Source organism: Mustela putorius, unplaced genomic scaffold (genome assembly GCF_011764305.1).
Source record: "Mustela putorius furo isolate JIRA1106 unplaced genomic scaffold, ASM1176430v1.1 tig00003869_pilon_pilon_pilon, whole genome shotgun sequence".
Taxonomy (NCBI): Eukaryota; Metazoa; Chordata; class Mammalia; order Carnivora; family Mustelidae; genus Mustela; species Mustela putorius.
The window spans coordinates 31,129,586-31,152,722 of NW_025422021.1; the positions used below are offsets into that span (position 1 = coordinate 31,129,586).

At 60.4% G+C, this 23,137-nt stretch overlaps 1 protein-coding gene across 13 annotated transcripts in view; it reads right to left on the minus strand.

Annotated features, from left to right (window-relative positions):
* CROCC2 (ciliary rootlet coiled-coil, rootletin family member 2) overlaps positions 1-23,137 on the minus strand; it is a 62,793-nt gene that overhangs the window by 37,932 nt on the left and 1,724 nt on the right. For 11 of the 13 annotated variants that reach the window (XR_006602539.1, XM_045066891.1, XM_045066892.1 and 8 more), the window contains exons 2-15: positions 15,758-15,908; positions 14,589-14,737; positions 12,505-12,611; positions 10,981-11,146; positions 6,847-6,950; positions 6,120-6,347; positions 4,873-4,969; positions 4,696-4,776; positions 4,346-4,552; positions 3,830-4,041; positions 2,076-2,258; positions 1,464-1,608; positions 938-1,084; positions 474-716 (exon numbers count right to left, since the gene is read on the minus strand). Coding sequence is in view for 12 of the 13 variants with exons in the window: in XM_045066891.1 (XP_044922826.1) it covers positions 474-716; positions 938-1,084; positions 1,464-1,608; positions 2,076-2,258; positions 3,830-4,041; positions 4,346-4,552; positions 4,696-4,776; positions 4,873-4,969; positions 6,120-6,347; positions 6,847-6,950; positions 10,981-11,146; positions 12,505-12,611; positions 14,589-14,737; positions 15,758-15,908 (2,220 nt within the window). In the remaining variant the exon portion in view is untranslated. Of the gene's footprint in view, positions 1-473; positions 717-937; positions 1,085-1,463; positions 1,609-2,075; positions 2,259-3,829; positions 4,042-4,345; positions 4,553-4,695; positions 4,777-4,872; positions 4,970-6,119; positions 6,348-6,846; positions 6,951-10,980; positions 11,147-12,504; positions 12,612-14,588; positions 14,738-15,757; positions 15,909-23,137 lie in introns of those variants that run through there. The other 2 variants (XM_045066885.1, XM_045066894.1) reach the window with 2 other exon arrangements.

The window sequence follows — 23,137 nt, forward strand, 5'->3', positions numbered from 1 at the left end:
GGCCGAGGTCTGGGGAGAGTGGGGGAATGAACACATGAGCAAAGACTGAGACAGAACAGCGAGCACAGAGAGGTCCAGGGAGGAGAGAAACAGGACAGAGGAGGAAGCAGTGACACTCCTGACCCCCAAGTGTGTGGAAGTCACGAGACAGAGACTTTCGGTCCTCGGAGGGAGTCCTAGGACAGGCCCTGGACACGGGGGACAGGCTCCACGTACAGATTCTCTGCATATCACGCCCCCCATCTCCTCCCCACCAACCCCCGACCCCCGCACCGGGAAGCCGGTGTCAGAGCAGACTTTGAGTCTGGCCACAGTGGTTAGCGGTTAGCTTTGGTGGCAGAAGGCACTTCAGCAATCATCCTGAGCCAGTGTGGCTTTAAAAAGGTGACCTGTGGCCTTCCATGCCCCAGAGAGCCGGGCAGGGCAGCCCTGCTGGGTGGGAGTGGGGCCTGGGAGCCTGGCGGACACCTCACCTGGTCCACCTGCTCCTGCAGCTGGGCCTTCTGCTGCTGGAAGCGGGCAACCTGCCCCAGCTGCTGCTCTAGCTGCTGCTCCAGCTGCTGCTCCAGGCGCCCGCAGGCCCGCTGCAGGCCCCCGCGCTCCGTCTGCATCAGCTCCAGCTGCTGCTCCGCCCGTACCAGCCGCTCCTGCGCTCTGGCCTGCTCCCGCTCCAGTGCCTTCTGCTGCTCCCGCAGCTGGTCCCGTTCCTGTTCCAGCTGCCATGGTGGCAGGGGGGTGGTGAGGGGGGTTGCAGGCAGGGAGGCAGATGTGTTCCATATGCCAGCACCCTCAGTCCTGTGGGCTGAGCACCCCGCCCGGCCTGTGCGGGACCTGGCAGTCTCCTGTACCCCAGTATGCCTCCTCTCCGGACCCCTGCTCTCTCGGCAGGAATGGAGAAGGGGAGGAGATGGCAGGGGGTGGGGGGCTTGCTTCTCACCTGCAGGACCAGGTGGCTCAGGTTGCCTTTGTCGTGAGCCAGTGCCTCCGTCAGGGCCGCCATCCTGGCCAGGGAGTCCCTTTGCTCTGCTCCCTCTGACTTCAGCCGGGTCACAAGCAGTTCCAGGTCAGTGCTGCTGGACTCGGCCTATAGGGGAACAGCGCAGCCACTCTGATGAGACTTCAGATCTGCAAGCAGACCTTCTGCCCAGGTGGAGCTGTGGTGCCAGGAGGGGAGGGAGCTCTGGGCAGGACAGGGTGTCGAGGCCTCTGAGGTGGGCACTGGCCCCCTGGGTCCTCAGGCTGCAGCCAGATGTGGTGGGGTAGCCCCATGAGATGCACGGAGAGGCAGGTGTGGCCAGTGGCCAGGCAGGACAGGCCTGCGCCCACCAGCTGGGGACCCAGGAGGCTGTTGGTGGCTTTGGGAACTCTGGTGATGGACTGAGGGCCCTGGAGGGTGAGAAGACAAGTGAGTGGGAGGGGGCAGGCCAGCGTAGACAGTGGGGGAGAGCGGGCAGGGCGGGTACCCGTGCCAGGGCTTTGTGCAGGCCCTCCCTCTCGCTCTCCAGAACATCCCTCTGTAGCCGGGCTGAGTTCAGTGCCTCCTGGGCTGACACCAGCTCCTTCCTGAGCCCCGAGACCTTCTCCTCCAGCTGCTCCAGGCGCCCTTGACTGCGGTCCAGAAACCAGAAGACAGAGACTGTGAGGTTACCTCAGGGCAAGGAAGGGGCCACAATGGGCAGGATGATGACCTGCAGATCCCTCCGAGCCCAGGGAGCCCCAGAGGAGCATGCACAGCCTTGCAGGGCCCAGAAACTCATTAGTCCTGTTTCAGGCCTGGGTGGGTGGTCTTGGTCCATACCTTGACAGCCCTGGGTGAGGAGTGTGTGTGTGTGTGTTTGTGTGTGTGTGTGCACTCACAGCGCACGCTGGTCCTGGGGGTAGGGAGTAGACCTTGCTGGGAGGTTGGAGCAGGGGTGAGGGGGTGTGGGTGATGCCCAGCTTGGGGGAATCTGGAGAACCCTTTGCCGCTGCTGTCCCATCAGGTGCCCCCACTCCCAGCCTGGTGAGGACATGGCCCTCTTTGTGGCTGGGGACACAGAGGCTGAGAGGTGTGGCAGCCACTCTGCCCGGCACACCTGGTCTCTAGCTCCCTGCGGCCCCGCTCGGCCTGCTGCATCAGCTCTTCCTTCCGCTCTGCCCACAGCAGGAGGCCCCTCTGCAGCTCCTCGGTCTGGGCCTCCAGCCTCTGCTTCTCTGCGTCTGAAATGGCCGCCTTCCCCCTCATCTCGTCCACCGCAGTCTCCAGAGCCCTTTTCTCTCTGGTGGCAGGGGAGGCGGAAGGTTGGGGCAGCCCCAGGACTGGATCTGGGGAAGGGGAGCCGAGGGACGTCCCCTAGGTAGAGTCAAACTTAGGGGAGTCCCAGGAGCATGGCAGGGCCAGGACGCCAGGCCAGGGGGCCACCGAGGGCAGCACGCTGAGGAAGCATGATGGGGGACAGAAGAGACCCAACCAGCTCCGGCTCTGACAGGCCGGTCCCCTCCTGGAGGTCTTCTCTGAGCCCTGAAAGCACTCAAGGGTCCTGCTCCCTGGTGTGTGCCGAGCTCAGCTCTCTGCCACACAAAGGCCAAGTTCAGCTAGTCCTTGCAGAGCTCAGCGGGAAGGAAGGGACTGCTCGTCTGCTGACACCCTGTTCACCTTGTCCCACAGGAGCCCCGGGCCCTGGAGGTGTAGCAGCCTTGTGCAAAGCCGTGCTCACAGGCTGATCCACCCTGGGTTCCTCTCAGCATGCCACCCCTCAGCCAGGAATCTGGACCTCAGCTGCTCCCCCTCGGGCTCTGGCCCCTGGAGCACCCAGTCCCGAAGCCTCCCTTTCCCCAGTGCCCGTGGGATCTGGCCCCTCTGCCCCACACGCTCAGGTGCCCACCCACGCAGGACCCCCTGTCTAGCTGCTGCAGCTTGCCCCCTAGCAGCCAGACCAGTGCTTCTAAGCCATGGGTGTAGGAGGCAGTGCCCCCTGCTAATAGCCACCTGGCCCCACTGCCCTCTGCTCCATGGGGAGAGGGTCCCTCAGCCTCACCCTGCTCATTGCAAGGCTCGGTGTTCCCCCACCTTGGCTCCTGTCTGCCCCCGGGAAGGCCTCCCCTCGTCAGAGGAAAGCTTCGGCCCTCCAGGTACCCTCCTCCTCCACCACTCCGTGCCACACCCCATGTCAGGCTGAGCTCCTCTGCCCTTGTCTTTCCGGGCAAGCGCCCTGTTCCTCCAGCCCAAGCCTGCTGGCCTCCCACATCCCAGCTCAGGCAGCCTGTGGCTTTGAGAAGTCCCACCTAGCCCCTCACTCAGGACTAGGTGTCCCAGGAGAGTCTTGTCCTGTACTTCCCAAATCCCACCAATCCCAGGGCAGTAAGATGCCCACAGAAACCTCCAGAAAGCCTCTTGGCGAACTGTACCATAGGTCGCTAGATCCAGGAGGGTTCTCAAGCGACCCCAATGCATGTGGAGGGAAGGGAGTTCGGGGGGATTTATGAACCATTTCTGAAGAATGGACAGACCCTTGCTTGGGAGGAGTCCTGGGAGTCAGACAGGAGGCGGGAGGCGTGAAGCGGGAGAGAGTGTGGAAGTGGAGCACAGAGGCAGTCTGAGGGGGGCAGGGCATACGCTGAGTCCGGGCTCTGGGAAGGTGCGTCCTGGGCAGAGGCAGCCTACCTAGGTGGGCCCAGCTGAGGGCAAGGAGACTCAGAGCAGGTGGGTGGCCCTGGGGCCGAGGGGACAAGGGAGGGGGCCTCGCCAGGAGCAGTTTTGGTCCTGGAGGTGGGGCCCCCTCTTTCCCTCCTGCTGGCAGCACCCCTGGGCTGGCATTGCCTGCCCTGCCCCACTCAGCCCTCCCATCACCTTCGTAGGAGCTCGCTGGTTGCCCGGCAGTGCTGTGCCTCCCGGCTCTGCATCTCTAGCTGGTGCAGGAGGTCCTCGCGCTCCCGCCCCTGCTCCTGCGCCTGCTCCTGGAGGAGCCTCCTGGAGGCCTGCAGCTCCTGCTGGCTCTCGGACAGCTGCTCCCGGAGCCTGGTGGCCACCGCCTGTGACAACTCCAGCTGCAGGCGCAGCTCCTGCCCGGGACGGGGGTGCGGCGTGAGCCCCTCGCTGACCCTTGACCAGACTCTCCCCAGAAGGATGCCCTTAGAACCAGAGCCAAACCTCCCTGGCCTCGAAGATGCACCGGCTGTGTCCAGACCCTTCCCCGGAGCCACTTCCTTCTTAAAGGCCCCCAGTTCCCTGTGCTGGCACCCAGGATGCCCTCCCTGTGGCCCCCAGGGATCCAGCTCTGGGGGAGCCACAGCAGGCCTGTAATGGCACTTTGGCCCTGGTGGGGATCCGGGCACAGCTTTGCCCCTGTGGGCCGTGGGTGCCCACCTGTTCTAGTCGCTGCCGCCTCTCAATGGCTCTCTGCACAGCCTGCAGTGCAGGCTCCGGGGTGTCCAGGGGGTGGGCCCGCAGTGGGGACATGCCCCGGTAGGGGGACGCAGAGCGTGCGGGCCACCCCTGCTGGCCCCGTGCCTCCTCGGTGCCCGTCCCGCCGCTCCGTGCCAGCTCTGGGCCCCCGGCATCCGCCTGGGCCACCTTCAGGGTGCGGAGAGGAGAGGACGGAGGTAGGGAGCTCAGGGCTATGGCCACGTGGGGACCCTCCAGATCCCGTGAGTGGTCAGTCCTCAGGACCCCAGCGCCTCAGCTGCTCTCCCGTGGGAAGGACCGAGGGCCTGCACCTCTGTGATGCTCTTCAGAACGTGCTGCAGGGACTGAACTTCCTCCTCCAAGGCATCCAGCTGGGCTCCAGGGCTCCGGGCCTGCCATGGCCAGAGCAGCTGCCTCAGCAGGGTTGGGCCCGCACCCCCACCCTAGGCTGGCCCCCCGCAGAGAGCCGCTTTCCCAGCCCTGCGCACCAGCTTTTGAACCTGTGTCCTGAGGGAAGAGATGGTGGTCTCCTTCTTTGAGTTTTCCTCTGTGAGCTTCTCCACCAGCAGGGTCTGCTCGGAGAGTCTGGAGAAAAGGTGGGGCTGGGGAAAGGGTTGTCGGAGCAGAGAACAAAGCCCAGCATGTGGACACGGGGGCGCCCCCAGACGTGTAGGCTGTGTCCAGACTCCCCTGTGGTGCAGCCTACACCCCGGCTTTGGGCGAGTTGGCCTTGGTCCCTTGTCTGGGCAGGAACTTCTCATCTGCTCCAGAACCATCAGTGGCCCCTGCAGTCTCTGCAGAATCAGAGTTCAGCATTCCAGGCCCCCACCGAGACCATGACTGGCTCTCCAGCATCATAGCCAGTGGCCCCCTGAGGCCATGCCCCGTCCTTATGACCGTTGGTCCAGCTGCTTCCTCTGCCGGGAGCACCTCAGCCACCGAAAGTCTAACAAGTTATTCCCAGGAGCCACCTCCTTCTCAGAGGTGGTCCCCCAGAGGAGTCCCCCTTCCCGTGGCCCTGCATCTTTGGTGCAGGTCCTGGGGTACAGCCGCTGCAGGCTGCACTGGGCTACCATGCTCCTTTGGGGCTGGTCTGGGGTTCTTGGACTCAGCTGGCTCCCTGAGGGCAGGCCTGCAGGGTCTGTGGCCAGGCGGTCCTCGGTTCTGAGGAACTGAGCTTGGATTCAGCAGGTTAGGCCTCCCCTGGGGCATTGCCTCCCCACTGTCTGCTGGAGCTGCTCTCCTGAAATTTCTGAGCTGCTGATGTAGCTCTGTGTCCAAAACCTCGTGGGCTTGCTCTCAGACCCCCAGGAGAGGCCCTGGTCTCTTCTGCACCAGGAGTATACCTGGGCCCCTCTGTCTCCCTCAGCTTCTTAAATGCTCTACCTCCAAGCGGGTACCCACCTCTGCAGGGATGTGTTCTCTGCCGGAGAAGTCCCTTCTGGGAGCCAGCCAGGAGGACACAGTCCAGATGTGCCCCTGCCACATTCCCTGAAACCCTCAAAGCTCGGGTGTTCCAGCTCGGCCTCTGGGGCATGGTTCGGGATGCAGGAGCTCACCTTGGGGACCATCCCTCTGGTGCCAGCAGCGTGTGAGGTGCCCTGATGTGGGAGTACTGGGTGCGGGTCAGGAGGGGAAGCAGCACGGGCCATGTGCGTGAGCCTTGGACTTGCTGCTGCTCAAGGTGGGGAAGGGTAGGTGTCCCACCTCCAAGCCTGCTGCTCCCAGCACCCACCTCGCCTGGAGCGCCACCTTCTCTGCGTCCCAGTGGCCCTGCAGCTGGAGCATCTCCCGCACCTTGTCCCGTAGCTGCCTCTCCAGCCGTGCAGCCTGCTGGGCCCCTGGCTCCAGGCTGCCTGGCCCGCTGCCAGCAGACAGCCGCAGGTGGGAGTCAAGGTTCAGGCAGGCCGTTTGCAGGCGCCAGGCCGTCCTAGCTGCCTCTGCTCGCATGTCCGTGAGACCCCTGCGAGGCAAGGGCGGCACCCCCAGCTGAGCCTCAGGACCCAAGGTCATGAGCCGCCCAGATGGGCAGGAGCCGGTCATGTGGGCCCTTCTTTCTGCCCACAGCAGACCTCTCCCCTGACATCCTCAGAAGCCCCCAGCACGAGGCCTGGATTGTGGCCACATCCCAGCCAGGGAAGGGGAGCGGGGCGGCTAGGCCAGGCCAGGCCAGGCCAGATGGGATGGCCTCTCTGACCTGCTGAGCCTGTCTCCTGCTGATATGCACTTCAAGGATCCCAGAGCAAAGGGATCTGAGGGGCCCTAACACTCTGCCTAGGGATACCCTCTCTGCAGCATCTCCCAGCCGGCCTGCTCCCTTGCCTTCTCTCCCCTTGCACCTCTGCCTACCTCACTCTGTCTGTGCTTTCCCCTATCGCCCACCTCTCTTGTCCATTCCTCTGCACCCACAAGGTCAACCTGATGCCCCATGTCCCCCACCCTGGTGGGCCCAGTGCCCGTACCTCTCTGTGGTCGCACGCAGTTCAGCCAGCTGTATGCGGAGCGCGGTGACCTGTCTCCACAGGGGGAGGAGTTCCTGGGGCCCCCCTGAGCGTGTGCGTGTGCTCTGAAAACAAGAGGCTGGGTCTGCTTCAGGAGTGGTTGGCGTGAGGAGCCCTGCAACCCCTCCCCACAAGCCCCTCTTCCAGATGCCAAGCTGGGTTGGCAGCCACGGCAGGGAGCAGACCCAGCGCTGCCGTAGTCCTGCATCTCCCTTTCCCATGGGCTTACCTTCTCAAATAATGCAAATCCCTTGCTTCCCAGGGTGTGGTGCTCACTCCCCCACCCTGAGGACCTGGGCCTGGGCAGGTGACCATAGCTGGGTCCTGCCCGGGACCAGGACTTACCCAGCCTGGTCTCCCTGCAGCCCTCCGCAATTGGGTCACCTCCTTCCCCCAGTGCAGGGAGGGGAGCTTCCCTTCCTCCCCCAGCACCAAGAGAGCAGCTCTGGGGGAGCCGTAACATGTCCAGCTGTGGGGCTTGGTCCTCGAAGGAGCCTGGGACCCAGAAGCCTCTACCACCTGGAGCTCACAGAGGGGAAGTTGGAGAAGCTGCCCGCTGAGACAGGGCTAAGTGAATTGGGGTAGTAATGGGGAAGCAGGAAGCCACTGCAGGACTGTAGGGGTGGGAGAGGGGACAGAGCTGGGGGCCATAACGGGATGGAGCCATGTACGTCCAGTGGTGTCTGCCTTCCAGGGAACGGAGCTGAAGCCCAGGGGTCCTGAGTCTCCACACCACCTTCCCTGGCCCCAAACTCAGCTGTGCCCTGAGTGCTGACCTCCTGCGCTCCCAGCGGGCTCAGCACGTGCCCAGCACTGCCCCCGCGCTCCCTCTGCCCTCCCTGCTTATTATAGGCGCCCCTGGAATGCTGCTTTCCAACAAAGCGCCTTCACTTCCTCCAGCTCTCAGGACACACACACCCTCTCTCCTTCATGAAGGCTTTGCCATCGCCTGTCCTGATCCCACATCCCAGCCCCCCCCCCCCACTGAGCCCAGGAACACTTGGCTGAGTGCCCCCAAGTCCTCTGTGTGCTTGCCCTGCTCCACCGGCCCCCCATCGTGATCATCAAAGAGCAGGGATTAGACCTGCCCCCTGGAGGAGCAGATGCCTGGCCTGGCTGCCCAGGAACTTCAATTAACTATGTCAGATTCCAGACTTCACAGCTTCCGGAATGCAAGGCCGGGCTGGCCGATGTGGGGAGGAACAGTCACGCCAGGAACCAGCGAGGTCAGGAGCGCGAGAGCAGCACAGGCAACCTCCTGCCAAGCTCAGTAACTCAAACACGTTTCCTTGACCACAGCGGCTCCAGGGGTGGCGAGAGAAGCCTGGGGCCCCTCCAAAGGGGGAGTCTGCCCACACTCAGGAGTGAGATCTCAAAGCTGCTTTCCAAGTTGGGGTGCCAGCGAGGACTGACCAGAACCCATGCGCCCACATACACACACGAGCACACGCACAGCCCTGCCTGCAGGGTGCCGTAAGGAGGTACCGTGGATGGAATGTCTGCATGCCCTAAAATCTGAATGTTGAAACCTAATCCCCAGTGGGACGGGGTTGGGGTGGGGCCTTCAGCTTCCACCCTCATGATGGAGTTAGTGCCCTTGTGAAAGGGGCCCTGGGGAGCTCTCTTGCCCCCTCCACTGTGCGTGGGTTTGTGTGTGTTCATAGTGAGAAGGAGCTGTCCCCTGTCTGCACGCTGAATGGCCTCACACCTTGACCTCGGACTTCCTGTCTCTAGAACTGTGAGAATTAATGTTAGCAAGACATAAGTTCCAGTCTGTGGTTCTGTGACAGCAGCCTGATGGTAAGATGCGGAGTAAAAGTATCTTCCCTGTGGATATGGGGTCCCAAGTCAGCCTATATGCAGTTTTCAGTCTGAATTCATACAACCTGGGGTTTAAAAAGGACTCAGGCTGAAAATTTACTTCACTGGGCCCCAAAGACTGTCAGATCCCCTACGCACCTGTCAGAAGCAAACAAAAATCCCTTCTGAAAGATGCCACCTCCTTTCCAGGTTCCAAAGAACTTTCACAAAGTTCTAAGAAAAATAAACAGCTCTTGGTTTAAAATTTAAAAACAAACAAAAAAAAATCTCTAAAGACACAAGGAAACAGAGCACTATGGTCAAGAGCCAGAAGAAACAATAGAATCAGACCTTAAGGAACTTGAGATGTTGGAACATCAAACACAATGGAGAACATACCTATTTTCAGGATGCCTCAGCAAGTAAACAAGAGGCTTGAACATGTGAGTTAAGAGTAAGATATTTGGGAAAGAATCAACCAGAATTCTTAAAGATGAAAACCAGGATATTTGGAATTTAAACAAAGCAGACAGGGATTGACAGCACTTGGACACCAGAGACAGACATGCTGACCAGGTAGATGTATTTGAAGACATTGTCTCGACTACAAACACAAAGAAGACATGCCAGGTTCAGAAGGCTGAAGGAGTCGGGGGTCCTGAGAGCAGTGGGTCTGCTTGGAGTCGGGAGGAGCGAGGATGCGCACAGGCAACACTCAGAGATGCGAGGGCTGCTTTCCGAAAGTAACAAAGACACAGCAGATGAGTCCGAAGCAGAATAAACAGAAAGAAGTCTGCAGAGACACACCCTAGTAAAACCGCAGGACCACAAAGTCAAAGCCAGGATCTTAAAGCTGCCAGGTGGGAGGACAGATACCATCAAAGGCCCTGGGGGCCAACCTCCTGCCAGAGGACAAAGAAAGGGTCTTTAAAATACCGAGAGAGAACACCTGATGACCAGCGAGACATCGAGGGGGGAGATGGAGACCCTCGACCTGCCAGTCCAAGCTGAACTAGAGACCTGTCTTCTAGGACGTTCATCTCCGCTCGATGGGCCCAAGTCCAGCCGCAGGAAGAGGTGGAAGCAAGGACGTGGGGCTGCCTCTCACAGGCCTCCTGCCACATGCAGGAGCCCTGCTGTCAGCCACAACCCTGTGGTGACTGACAAGGCCCTCTCAGTGACCCGTGTAAAGGCACACTCTCCCTCTGTTGCTCTTCCCCGTCCACGCAGCAGGAGGTCTACCTAGCCTTCCATGGAACAACAGCCACAGACGGCTGGGCACAGGGGATAAGCCCTCCTGTGTGGCAGCTGTGGCCCGGGCCTGCGGGGGCCCAGACAGCTGTCCTTTCTGCCTGACGCTGGTTGGACAGTGTAGGATGGCCCCATGAGGTGGGCTCTTCTGAGGGACATCTGTGTGGGGTCAGCCTGGGGCCCAGGAACACCGGACTCCCTTGGCTTTGGCTTTCACCTGGAAGCATTTTCCAGGTGGTGTCTGAGAGGAATCCTGCCAGTGGCGTCTGGAGAGGACAGTAGGAAGGCCATGGGGATACCTGACCCTCCCTTAGGGATGACCACAGCTGTGGAGGCCCACCTTGCCCCAGGCTGGGCCCCTTTCAGAGGACTGTGTCCAAGGACAGACCAGAGCAGAGGTGTGAATGCCTCTTTTCACTCAGGGGCCACAGCCTAGCCATGGGAAGACCTGGACCAGGGAGGAGAGTGGGGTTTCATCTTTCCCAAGCATCTCCTCCAGCTCACACCAGGGGTCTTGCTGTTAGAGAACAACCCTGAGGCTGTGGCCTGGGGCATTGTGTCCTGAACCCCTGCAGGGCTTAGGGCTCAGAAGACTATGATCAGGCAAGCCCTGGGAGGGCCCTACTGGCACTGGCCGTGGGCTAGGAGCAATGGCGTGGCTCCTGACTCCTCTGAGTGTCCCCGACCCTGCAGTCCAAGCAGGAGTCAGGCCTTGAGAGAGAGAGTCAGGCCTCTCTCTCAAGAATGGGGAGGGCTGTGCAAGAGCCAGGACCCTGTGCCCTCATTCTACTTTGCGAGTCTGATCTTGAGGTCCCGCCTATTCTCAAGTGAGGGCCTCCCTCCTCCGGTGCCCCCACTCTGTAGATTGCTGTGGCCAAGCTGGGTGGGGAACATGGGGTAGCAGGAGGTCAGTGGCCTTGCCTTCCAGGAGTAACCACAGCGAGAACCGATTCACCCTCTCCCGGCCCCCTCTGCATCCTCCCTGCCACCAGCCACAAACACTGGAGCCCTTGTCCCCCGCCCATGGGCACAGTGGGAGAGCACCTGTCTCCCAGTCCAGCGCTGGGCCTCCCTCAGCTCCAGCTCGCCCCGAAGATGGAGCATGCCGTCCGCCGTCCTGGCCAGCTCCTCGGCCAGCCTGTCGTTGGCCTTCTTCACCTGCTCCAGCTGTTCCCGCAGAAGGGCGTTCACCTGGGAGAGCCCCGTGCTCCTGGATGGGCCAAAACCACAGCAGCGTGACAGTGGGCAAGTGGCTTCTCCTTTGAAAGGCTCTCTGAGAGCCCAGCTCTACGCTTCCTGGGCCCGGCTGACCCAGCTCGGGTGTGAAGGTCCCCAGGCCACACCTAAGAGGCACAGACCACCTGCCACGGGTCCCCTACGGCTCCCCAAAGGGTGCCAGTATCTGAGTGCCCCCGGCACCCTCCTCCATCTCTGAGATGCCTACTCTCTCTCTCCTCCCGTGCTGAGCACCCCTGGCTGTGCTCCATGAGTGTGGCTGGCTCCGTCGCAGGGGCCGTGAGTCCTGAGACACACGAGAGGCGTGGCACTGGGAGCTGAGGGCACCAGGCCTGGGAGGAGGGCACAGGGCAGTGGAGAGAGGGAGTCTACACGCCCTGGGATGGGGGCAGCCCCCCTGTGACCAATCGGGTTCTTTTTCCACTGAAGCCGGCTGCGTAGGTTGGAGTGTCTCTCTGAGATCCAGCACTTCCGGGCAGGCTACAAGGCCACAAAAGGGACCTTCTGAGCTCCTCTTTGCAACCTGGGCGTCCTCTCCTCCTGGGCTGTGACCCCTCCCACCTCCCCCGCTGTTTTTGAAAACTGGTTTTCAAAATGCTTCTCAGCACTTTCCTTCCATTTCCAGAGTCCCTGAGGATGAAGCAAGTAACGGGAAGTATTCCATAAATGTTCTAACCTCCCCCAGGTCTGGATTTGCCGCTGGGCTCAGGGGTGTAACCCCTCCTGTCTGTCTTCCCTGCAGTGTGGAGATCTGCTCTTCCCTTCTGGGAACGGGGTCCTGGAGCTTGGGGGTCAGGGCTGCTTCTGGAGAGCTGGCGTTACCACCGGGAGGGTAGGGCACGGCACGCTCTGGCCGCTGGTGAGCAGAGGGGTCCCTGACCATGCAGCCGAGGGGACCTGGGAGGTAGGACCAGAACGTGAAGAAGAGGGGTCTTGAGGGCAGCCCCCATGGGCACCCTGGGACTGGCTGCGCTAACAGGGGCCACAGTTAGCTCAGGGGCCTGCCTGCAGAGCGGGCCAGGGCACTAGCCTTGGCGTCATCAGGGGCCTGGAGGGGGCATGCTCAGGAGCACAGGCTCTGTGAGACCCTCAGACCTGTGGGACCTGCACCCCACACCTGAGGCCACAGCCTGTGGGACCCCTCCCCACCCTGCTCTGCCCACTCCTTCCACTGCCTCTGAGGCCTGCAGCCAACATGTCCAGGCAAATTTGACTTGGAGTCACTTTAGGAAGAGACTGGCCAAAGGCCCCAAGGCATAGTGGGGTCTGCCACCTCTAGGGGTGATGGCCTAGCTCCCAATAGCCTTGACTGCCTCACACATCCCTACTCACCTCTGCTCAGCAGCCTCCAGACGGCCCAAGGCCTCCTCCAGGTCCACGCTGTGCTCCAGCTCCGACCTCCGCAGCCGAACTTCCATGCTCTCCAGGCGGGCCTGTAGCTGGAGAGGAACAGAAGCCCCCACCTGGCCAGTGGCTCCCCAGCCCCCAGGCAGGGTGGCTGTGGATAAAGCCCTCCCCAAGGTGGGAGAAGGGGTGTCCCTCCGGCTGCCAGCAGGGGCCTGCTGAGGCTCAGGCCCCTCCCCATAAGGGGGCCGAGGGACAGGCATTCGCCTCTGACCCTATGCCCAGTGCTTGTGGCTGGCTGAGGAGGGGTCTCCAGGGCCTGTTTCGTAAGGGGCAGGATAGCTGAACTGGGGTCACTCTCCGTTGAGAGAGCTGAAGATAGGGGTCCCACCCCTGCATCTGCACCCCTCCCCCACCCCGGTGCTGGAATCTGCGTTCCCATTGTCTCCTCTCGCAGGTGAGCAGGAGCATGGCCACCACCACAAGTGGGCTTCGTCCCCCCGCAGGCCTGGTGGAGAGGAGGGTCGTCTGAGCTGGACCAGGCCTGCCTCAGAGCCTGTGTCCTTCCTGGCTCCCTGCTGGGGCCTGAGCAGATGGGGAGCCTGGAGATCCAAGGGGAACAGGAGGTGCCAGGGGTTGCCCCCAGCTGTGCCAACCCAGAGCACACTTGGGGTGTTTGGGGAGGGGAACTCAGGTCCAATAGGCAGGCTGGAGGCCTGGGCAGGGGCTGGGGGTGCCCACAGAGCAGGCACACTGGCCACCCTGACCCCTGCCCCACCCTGTCCATCTGCTCGGGGGTGACGCTGGGGAGGCCTGGCCCCTTCAGGCGCCTGCACAAGGGGGAGGCTGGACGCCCATGGGATCCGGCCATGTGCGCTGAGCTGCGGGGTCTGGGAGTTCAGCTCTGACTCATGAGGCTTACTAATCTGTCCGCAGGATTTCTGGCTTCTCTTCCTACCCCCGGTTCCCAACATCTCCCCACCCTGTGCTAGGAAGGTCCCCCACCCCCACAACTGGGCCCAGGCCACAGACAGCCCCGGAGGGCTGGAGCTTGCTGATGTCCTCCTGGCCCTGACAGGGATGAGGACACCGACCCTCGTGGTCCTGCCTGAGGGGTGCAGTAGGGGTGAGGCAGCGGGGAGAATGGGTGTTTAGTGTGGGGGCTGTCGATGCCCTTGGGTAGCTGGCACGGGTCACTGGTCATGCTCGGAAGGGCCAGCCCTGGTTCAGTCTCGGCTCCAACGCAGGCAGCACGGCCCTTGGCAAGTCTGGCTGCTCTGAGGAAAGTGGGGTCATCTATCCTGCCACGTAGTACAAGGAGGACTCTGAAGACAGCAAGGGTAGGGTGGGCCAGACGCATAGGAGGCCCTGAGCACCCCACACGGGGACCGGGCATCCTAGCCCAGTCCCACTCAGGAGCCATGGGGCTTGGAGGGGCAGACCCTGGAAAGAGGCTCAGGCCTGGCAGGTTTCCTCAGCTTTCTAGTATGGGTTCGCACCTGAACAACAGGAGCTCCCCCAACCCCACACTTTATAACCACATGGCCTCTTGCTGCGGTGGAAGGCACTGTAGGTGCCCTGGGGACCAAGGACTGAGGACCCCCTGGTCACAGCTGTCCTCTGAGGTCTGTGGTGACCTTGATCGTCAGGAAAAGGTCAGGGGAGCAAAGCCAATTCTCTACAGGCTGTCTGAGGGATGGGGCCCATTCCTAGCAGACCCCAAGAGTGAGGTACTGGGGCCAAAGGCTCAGGATGACCAGGTTGCCCCCACAAAGCCCCCAGGCAGCCAGGACACAAGTCCACACTTCAGAGACCAGGGGAGAGGAGCACTAGGAGGAAGAGGGGCCTGGACACCTGCCTATTCTCACCCTCCCCTCTCCAGCCTGTTTTCCGGTCTGTGGCTTGGGGTTTGGTTTAGATGTGCTGTGGCTGAGATCCCCTGTCACTGTGTCCCAAGACTCAACAATGGTCCCGGCCCTCTGACCACCAGTCTCAGGAGGTGACCGCCCTGCCGCAGGCCAGGCTGCCTGCCGCCTTCTGCTTGTGCCCACATACCCGAGATACACGCTTACCCGCTCACTGAGCGCATGGTACCTGCCGGCCAGCTCGTCCTGCTCAGAGCCTGCCTGGGTCAGCAGGTTCTCCAGCCTGGACAGCTCCTCCTGCAGGAGCTCGTTCTCCTCTTGCACACGGGCCGCGATGGCCAGCGGCTCCTGTGTCCCTGGACGGGTAGCACCAGTGTCAGCCTGGGTGGCCGAATCAGGGTCCCCCTATCTCCTCAGCCACCACACCCTGTCCAGTGGGCCTCTGGGCCCCTCACTGGGCTCCCACGGCTGGTCTTCCCTGCTTGTCCAGGAGGGTCCCAGGTCTGACCTGGGGACCCTGGTTGGAGTATGTGGGCTTCATGCTCCAGGCCTCCCTCCCTCTCCTGCTGGAGGACTGGACACCGACGGCTGCCCTACCTCTCATCCACATCTCTAACCCCAACACAGTCCCAAACCAATTAGAGTGGAGGGTGTGGGAGTGGCCTGGACTCTGGGGACCCCCTTCCCCTGTGACGCAGTGAGAACTACTGATTTGGGGTAACCAAATCACATCTGAATAGTGAGCTGCTTTTCTAAGCACACAGTGGGCTTTCTTCTTCCTTGGCACACACCTTTTGTGAGTGACTGGTTCTGTCAGGAGGCTGGATAGACCCTGACTACAGAAAGGGGTCTCAGGACACACAAATGAGAGAGTCACTTGCACTAGTAAGGGCCAAGTGGCCTGATCAGTTGGGTGGCCTGCTGCGGGGACCCATCTGGGGGCCAGTCCCTCAGCTGCAAAGCCTCTTCTTGCAGCAGGGAATGGGGGGAGGGCTGGGTGAGCAGAGGGCTGGGCGGGCTGGGGGGACTAGCTCAGTGTCTGTGCTTCCTGGGTTTTGACCTTCAGGATTTTCACTCATCTAATGAAACAAATACGATGAAATCCAGATGGCTGGTCACAAATGTGTCACAAATAGAAATGCAGCGCTGGAGAGTCCTTGTGGCTTCGTGGTAAACACGCTGTGGGTCTTGACATAGGACCCCTGTGGTGACCCCTGTGGGAGGGTGTGGTTCTGTGCCCCATCACACCACAAGATGACAGGCCTGGAGGGGCCAGCCGAGGGCGACACTATGGGGCAGGTGAGGAAGCTGATGGCCCTGTGGCTCCCCTGGTGCCCACCCTCACCTCCGTTGTCACCCCTACCACCGTCCATCACCTTGATGTGGTTCGTCCCCCAGGCTGCCAGCCACGATCTCACGGATTCGGGCGGGCAGAGGTGTGGGCAAAGCCCTCCAGCCTGCCCCACGAACGGTCAGTGTCCGGGCTTCTCTGGTGGCCATGGGACTCAAGACAGTGTCCTCCAGCCTCTGAAAAATAGTCATGCAGACACACTGGAGGCTGGCAGCCTCCTGGACAGCTGCCAAACACCTTCCCACAAGCTCACTGGGGTTAGTGGGGCAACCGCAGGGCTCCCCGGCCCCCAGCAGCAGTGCCCTGGAAAGGACTGCCTGAGGCTATCTCCCAGAGTACGTGCCTTGGTTTCTCTACTTGCAGGGTGGGACAGCACCCTGCCTGCCAGGGATATGTCCTGAGCCCTGGGGGCCAGGAGGAGACACATAGCCTAGCTGCTCACGAGTGCCCTGCCCTCTGGTCCTGCTCCTTCCCTTGGGGGCCGGGCTGAGTGTTCATACTGGGCCCCTCCAGAGAAACTGGGAGGCAGTTGCCCTTGCTTCGGTTATGGGACCCGATCTGGCACCCCCCTGTGGCACACAGTCTCACCACTTTGGCTGTGGGGGTTTCTGAGAGGGACTGGCAACTTGAAAGAACCTAGACCCACCCATCCACCTCCCTGCCCACCAGGAAGGGCACGAGGAGGCCCTGGGAGAGAGCAGGACAGGAACCAAGGGAGGGGCTATGGGAGGAGAGTGATGACAGCCTTCCTTCCTGGCCTGTCCAGAGTAGCTGACCTGCTGTGGGAGAGGTCTCAGGAGGCCTGGAAGCAGGCAGGAAATCCTAGGATCCTGGATACCCAGAGGCTGGGGCTGAGGGACCCTGGGCTCTGCTGGTGCATTGCTTTGGCCCTGGGGATTCTCTGCCTCATTAGGTGAGCAGAGCTGGGGGAGGGCCACAGGCGTCGCCCTCCAAACCCCAGGCCGGACAGGCCCTTCTTGCCGGGTCTAACTGCAGCACTGGCCCTGGGAAGGACATCCAGGGGCCTGCACCCTCTCTGGACATGTAAATCTTCTCAGGGGATCCTGGAGACAGATGTCTGCTCCCAGTGACTCTCCAGGGCTGTAAACCGGGCTCCTCCTGTCACCCCCTACCCAGTCCCAGATGTGCTCAAACTCACCCCTCCTCTAGCTTTCAGGATCCCTCTCCTTGTGGTTCCTCAGAGCCTGCTCGCCCACCCTGTGACTCTCCAGATCTCCCTCCCAGCCCGGGGTCCCAAGGAGTGACCTCCTACTGCTGGTCCCCTCCCTCCTCTGATTTCCTCCTAGCTCTCTCTGAAGACCTTCTCCAGGTTCAGACCCCTTCACCTGGCTCTGTCCCTCAGCCCCTGGCTGGTTGGGGTGGAGGGCTTCCTGGGCCTACCCTTGTTCTGCCCACTCCACTGCCCTGGTATTTCTGCCCACATGCCTCCAATTCTCCCCGGACACAAGGCATGTTCCACTTGAACCAGACTGCCAAGAGTCACCCCCAGACCTGGGCTCCTGCATGACACTTGGTAGGGCCCCATTCTGATCCCCAACAGCAGCCCAGTTCCTGGACCATCACTGAGCAAATACCACTGCCTGACTTCCACTGCCCTCCCCCTGGAGAGAGAACCCTAGTCTTGGCCCACCTGGGACCCAGCCCTTCTTCAGGCTGGAGTCTTGCTTTGCAGGAGGATGTTTGAGTTTGACTCAGCAGGGGGCCTTGGGAAGGCGCCATCCCCCCACATCTCCCCCAGATGACCCCCTTCAATATTACCCGGGGTGGGAGGTGAGCAGCTTGCCTTGGGGGCCTGGGAGGACATGCCTGCTACCCTTTCTGGGCCAAGCAAGGCACGGGTGCCAAGACCATCAACCGCCTCTAATGTCTTCCCGGGAGGCAAGGCGGCTGAAGGGGCTAGGCCTTTGTCTGCCCTGAACCCTGTATTTGCACTCGGGGGAAACTGAGGCTCAGCGGGGTAGCGGCCCCGCTGTAGGAACAATGAACTCCAGGAAGCTCTCCCTCCGAGGCCCGGAATGGCTCTGCCCCTTCGCCCTCCCCCACCCTCCCCGCTCCCTCGGGCATCCGAGGCGCCACCCGCTAACGGGAAGGCAGCAGCGCCGCATAAACTTGACTCATTCCTAACATTTACAGAGGGTCACTTATTAGCCGAGACGTCCCAAGAGGCGCTGGGGGCGTAATGGGTTCCAGCTGTGGCCGGGTGCCTGCGATGGGCCGTGGCCCAGCTGGAGCCGAGGGGGCGCGGCGGGGGGCGCGCGGAGGGGAGGGACCGTGGGGTGTTGAGGGCGGGGAAGGGGCAAGCCCGGAACGGGGAGTGGGAGGGGCAGGAGGGGAGGGCGGCCGGGCAGGGGGGAGGATCGGGAGGGGGCGGGTCCGGGAGGGGAAAGGGAAGAGCCAGGAGGGGGCGGGGCCAGGAGAGACGCCTGGTCTCCATCCGGGGCGGATCGCGGGGCCTCACGGACCTGGGGGCAGGACCTCGCTGCTCTCTGCCTGTTCCGGGCAGCCTTGAGTCTGGCCCACAGAGGCTGCTCACTCCGCCCCGGGACCCTCCTCCCCAGCTGGCTATTTGTGGCTTGGCTCCGGTGACTGGGCGTCAGCGTGTCCCGGCAGTGCACAGGGAGACTTCGGGCTACCCCACTCCCCGCCCCGTCCCGTACTCTCAGCCCGTCGGAGGGCTGGACGTCGGTTTCCCCAAAGACCTCAGACTCATAGTTGAACCCAGCCATTACCCTTCCTCCTGCCCCCAGCGCCCTCTTCAGCTCAACTTGCACTAAAGGCGAGCTCCCAGCCCCTGTGTGGCCCTGTCCATGGAAGCAGATCCCCGCCTAGGGGGCCAGGCACCCTTTGGTCACGGTCACCGCTACGCTCCCCACTGCTCCACTCTCCACTGCAGCTGTGTGGAGGGGATAGCCTGCACGCGTAGGAACCTGGGCTCCCCTATCTATCTCCCACCTGGATCAGAGTAGGATTCCCCATGAGAATTGGGCTGGGGTCCCTGCCCTACCACAGCCAGCGAAAGCTGTGACCCTGGGTGTGTCTTCTGCCTCAGCTCCTCCTTTGTGAAGTGGGAGGGGGCATCCTAGAGCCCTGGGGGTGCTGCAGCTCTGTGGAGGGTGCGGTGTGGAGTCTGCGGGACAGGAGGCCTCTCCAGAGGGCAGATGACCTTGTAGGTCAGGAATGGAAATCACGAAGAGCAAGGTCACTACTTCCTCTTGCTGGGGCAGCATCAGTAAGTCCCTGAGTGTCCCCTCTGGACGTCCAGGCTGCTAGGGACACGGGGACACAGACAGCCTATGACCCAGGCGGAGAGAAGGATGGGTTCACAAGAGGAGCCTGGCATCTTCAAGATGGAGAAGGTGAGGCTCCCTGTACCCGACTGAGGGGGATCTTTGGGTACCCCAGAGTGAACCACCCCAGGGGCGGTTAGGGAGGGGCACCAGAACCTCTCATTAAAATCACCCTAGTAGACAGCGTCCTGAGGACGATCCCAGCTCAGCCAGGTTAAGGCTGCAGCGTCCTAAGGCAGCAGCAGACCTAGGGAGGGAGTGAGACTCCAGGGGCTGTCCTGGGCGGCTCTTCGCGTGGACCCGCCCGCCGCTGCCAGGGCCAGGCGGCCGAGCTCCCACAGTGCCGCCGTGTGGCCGCTAGAGGCACTGCAAGAGGCTGCGCCTGTCCCAGCCCTTGAGCTAGGAGGCTGGGCCAGGGGGACTTGCACCCGCAGGGGGACGTGCAAGGGTGCAGGGCTCACTGGCCCCGCTGAGAAGCCACGAGAAGTGAAGGTCATGACGGTCTGGAGCCCTTATGAGTAGAGTGAGGCAGGGAACTCACCACTGAGGATTTCTTAGCGAACATTGTCACACCCACTCTTGTCTACTTTATGGGTGAGGGGGCTCCCCCAAGGTCATGCACTCATAAAGGGCAGAGTTAGGACTGAGCCACCTGTGTTGGTCCTGGCACCTTCCTGGTGGCTGGAGACTGGGTCTCAGCAGGCATGCTGGCCTCAGAAGTCCTCCCCAGTGTGGCACGTCCCTGAGCCCAGGGAGATGGGCTCTCGAGACCCCCGACCCTGTTCTCCTCCCTGTTTGCCTGCTCCAGCACCCCCCCCCACCTGTGGGCACCACAGGCCTTTCCGCATCCCTTGGCAGCAGGCTTTGGCCCTCGCCAGGAGCGTGCACAGCTGGGAGAACATTTCTGAGGACAGGGCCTGCAGCCAAGGCCAGCGACCGGACGTCTGCTTGCCATCTTTCCGTGGCTTGGCCTGCGGCAGAGAGGGCCCTAGCTGGGGTGAATGCCTGCCAGGTTCCGTTTCCTGAGGAAAAAGAGCTTCTCTGTGTCTGGGGTAGCACCTGGCCACTGACTGCTGTGTCTCAGCACTGGCCAGTGTAGATTTCTATGCATTTGTGGAGCCCTCTGGGGCACTGGGTATCACCCCAGGAGCAGGGCCGTGCTTTTATGGGGGGCCGTTTGGTCCTCAACTCATAATAAATGGGAGATGCGGGCCAGACACTGAACAGGCATCTGGGGGAGAGGGGGGACAACTTGTCATTTATCTCTTGTGTCCCCAGCATGATCAACGCTTGGCACAGGTCACCATGTGAATGGCGGAAAACCCAGCCTAAGGAGCAAATCACCAATTACAAACAATTTATATTAAGGAACTCTTGGAAGGGCAAGGGCCCTGTTGGTCTTGTTTGCTCCTGTGTTTGCAGTGCCCACACAGACCTCCTAGAGGAAGTGGCAGGCGAGCTGTCCAACAGCTAGTGGGGACACAGATCAGGTGTCCAGGTAGAGGGAAGAGTGGAAGCAAAGGCAGTGGGGAGGGTTCTCAAAGTCTGTGTGGGGCCTGGGGGAGGAGGGCGCAGAGGACACTGTGGAAAGCTTGAATACCTGCCCCCTTGGTGGCTGTGCCACCACAGTCCCCTTGGACCCTGGGTGGCAGCAGGAAGGGCAGTGTGTCTGAACAAGGATGGGGATGTGGCCCATCTGATCAGCATAGCTGGTTGATCTAACCAGGTCTGCTGTGACCTTGGCTGCATCAGGGCAAATGGATGGAAGATTCAAGATGGGCCGGCGCCTTGGTCTCTGGCTGGCTTGGAAGGAGGACAGACCATGGCCCTTGGCAAGTGACTAATGGGGGCTTGCCACACTGTGATGCTTTCAAGCCATCCCAGCTCCTGTCCCATGGGTGGGCCCCCTCAGCTTCCCTCCCACCCCATCCTGTCCCATCGCACCTCATCTTCTGTTATGCCCCTAACACATGGCTCCAGCAAGCCTGCCTTCTCCTTATGCATCAGTGATTTTTCTCTCTTTCAGACCTTTCTTATAGACTCAAACTGTTTTAGTTTATACCACTCTTAAAAAAAAGTGTTGCTCCTACATGCCCCATGAGGGGACCTTGCAGTCAGGGTCACCCGTGATCTACATGCTGCTAATCCCAGTGGTCCGTGGTCTCCACTTCCTTGATCTGTTAGCAGCAGGTGGGTCCCACCTCCTCCCTGAAACACTGTCTTCCTGACACCACCCCTCCCAGCTGTCCTCACGACATTGGTCTTGGTTTCCTTGGCTGGTTCCTTCTTGCCTCCCTCATCTTTGAGTGGAGAGTGCTCCAGCTCCTCTTTCTATGTACACACACACACCCGGCTACTCACTTGCCAACAACCCCAAATGTCTATTTCCAGCATGGAGCTCCTCCCTGAGGTCAGCTCCGTACATCCACTCACCTCCCTGTCCCCACTTGGATGCCAGTAGTCTTGTCCTCGCCAAGATGTTCCAAACAAACCTCTGAGCACAGTGTAGTCAAACGAGGTGTTAAAAAAACAATATGAAAACCCCCATGTGTTTGGAAATCAGGGTGTTTATACTTCTAGAGAACCCATGGATAAAATCAAATGGATATTAGGAAACAGTTTGAACTGGATAATGACAAAAATTATTATGACAAAATGTATGGAAGGTAGCAAATGCATTGTTTAGAAAGAAAAGCAGACCTTAAAAAAAAACAACAACCAAAAGATAGTGGGAAATGATACAGTTGCTGTGGTAAACAGTGGGGGTGGTTTCCTCACATTAAACCAGGAGTTACTGGGGGACCCAGCAACCCCATATCTGGGTGAATCCCAAAAGGAGTGAAGGCGGGACTGGAAGGGAGATTTGCACATCAACGATCCAGCAGCGTATTCACACAACCCAGCCGTCTGTGAACAAGTGAGTGGAGACATAAAAATTGGTCCAGCCGCACAGTGGAGCACAATCCAGGCTTGCAAAGGAAGGACGCTGTGACCACGGCGAGCGCATGGATTCCACCCCCCCGACCAGGGACACTGCGCAGAGTGAAATGGATCAGGCCCAGAGGAGAGTTAGTGTCTGACCCCACCACCGAGGTCCTGAGAGGAACCAAATTTATGGAGGCAGGGAGCAGAAGGCGGGTGCCAGAGGCTGAGGTGGGGGTGGGGAGTCTGGGTTTCATGGGGACAGAGTTTAGATTTGAGAAGGTGAGAAAGTGCTGGAGCTCAATGCTGCTGAACCGCACACTTAAAAAAACGGTGAAAATGGTAAATTCTATGCCTAGATACATCTATATTTACCATAATATTTTAAGAAGTTAAAAAAATCTTTTTTTAAGATTTTATTTATTTATTTACCTGAGAGAGAGAAAGAGAGAGAGCATGCACGCGCACGTGAGAGACGGAGGGAGTGAGACCGGAAGAAGGAGAGAGATTCTTAAGCAGAGTCTACACTGAGCACAGAACCCAATGCCAGCCCCGATCCCACAACCGCAGGATCATGACCCAAGCTGAAACCAACAGTCAGACACTTAACCGACTGAGCCACCCAGGCGCACGGTTAAAAAAAAATCTTTTTTTTTAAAGACACCTGCAAATTAATGAGATAAGCACACATCTCAAAAAGTCAGATGAACAACAATTCCAAAGAACTGAAAAGCAAAGGATAATAAGTCTATACATTAATGGACCAGAAGGCAAAAATACTGGAAAGAGGATCAACCAATGGCTGAAGTCAGAAAAGGAAACGTGGTATCACTCAGGGTGACCGACCCCTCTTGGCCTGCCCCGGGTCCCCTCAATGTCACGCGGGAAGCCCCGGCTCTCCAGCCCCTCAGTTCCAGGGGCCGGTGGCCACCTGCTTCAGGTCCTCAGTCATCAGAACAAGAACAAGAACATACTGGAAATAACTTCTGTCAGTAAGTCTGGAAATTCAGATATTGTGGACAAATTCCCAGGAAATTATCATTAATCAGAACCTATACCCAAAAGAAAGAGCATCTGTTTCGGTAGTTCTTAAAGGGACTGAACCCAGAATCCAGAGCCCTCTGGTGTTGGCCCCCTGCTCGGGCTCTCCCGTCTCTCTGCTCTGGGCCCGGATG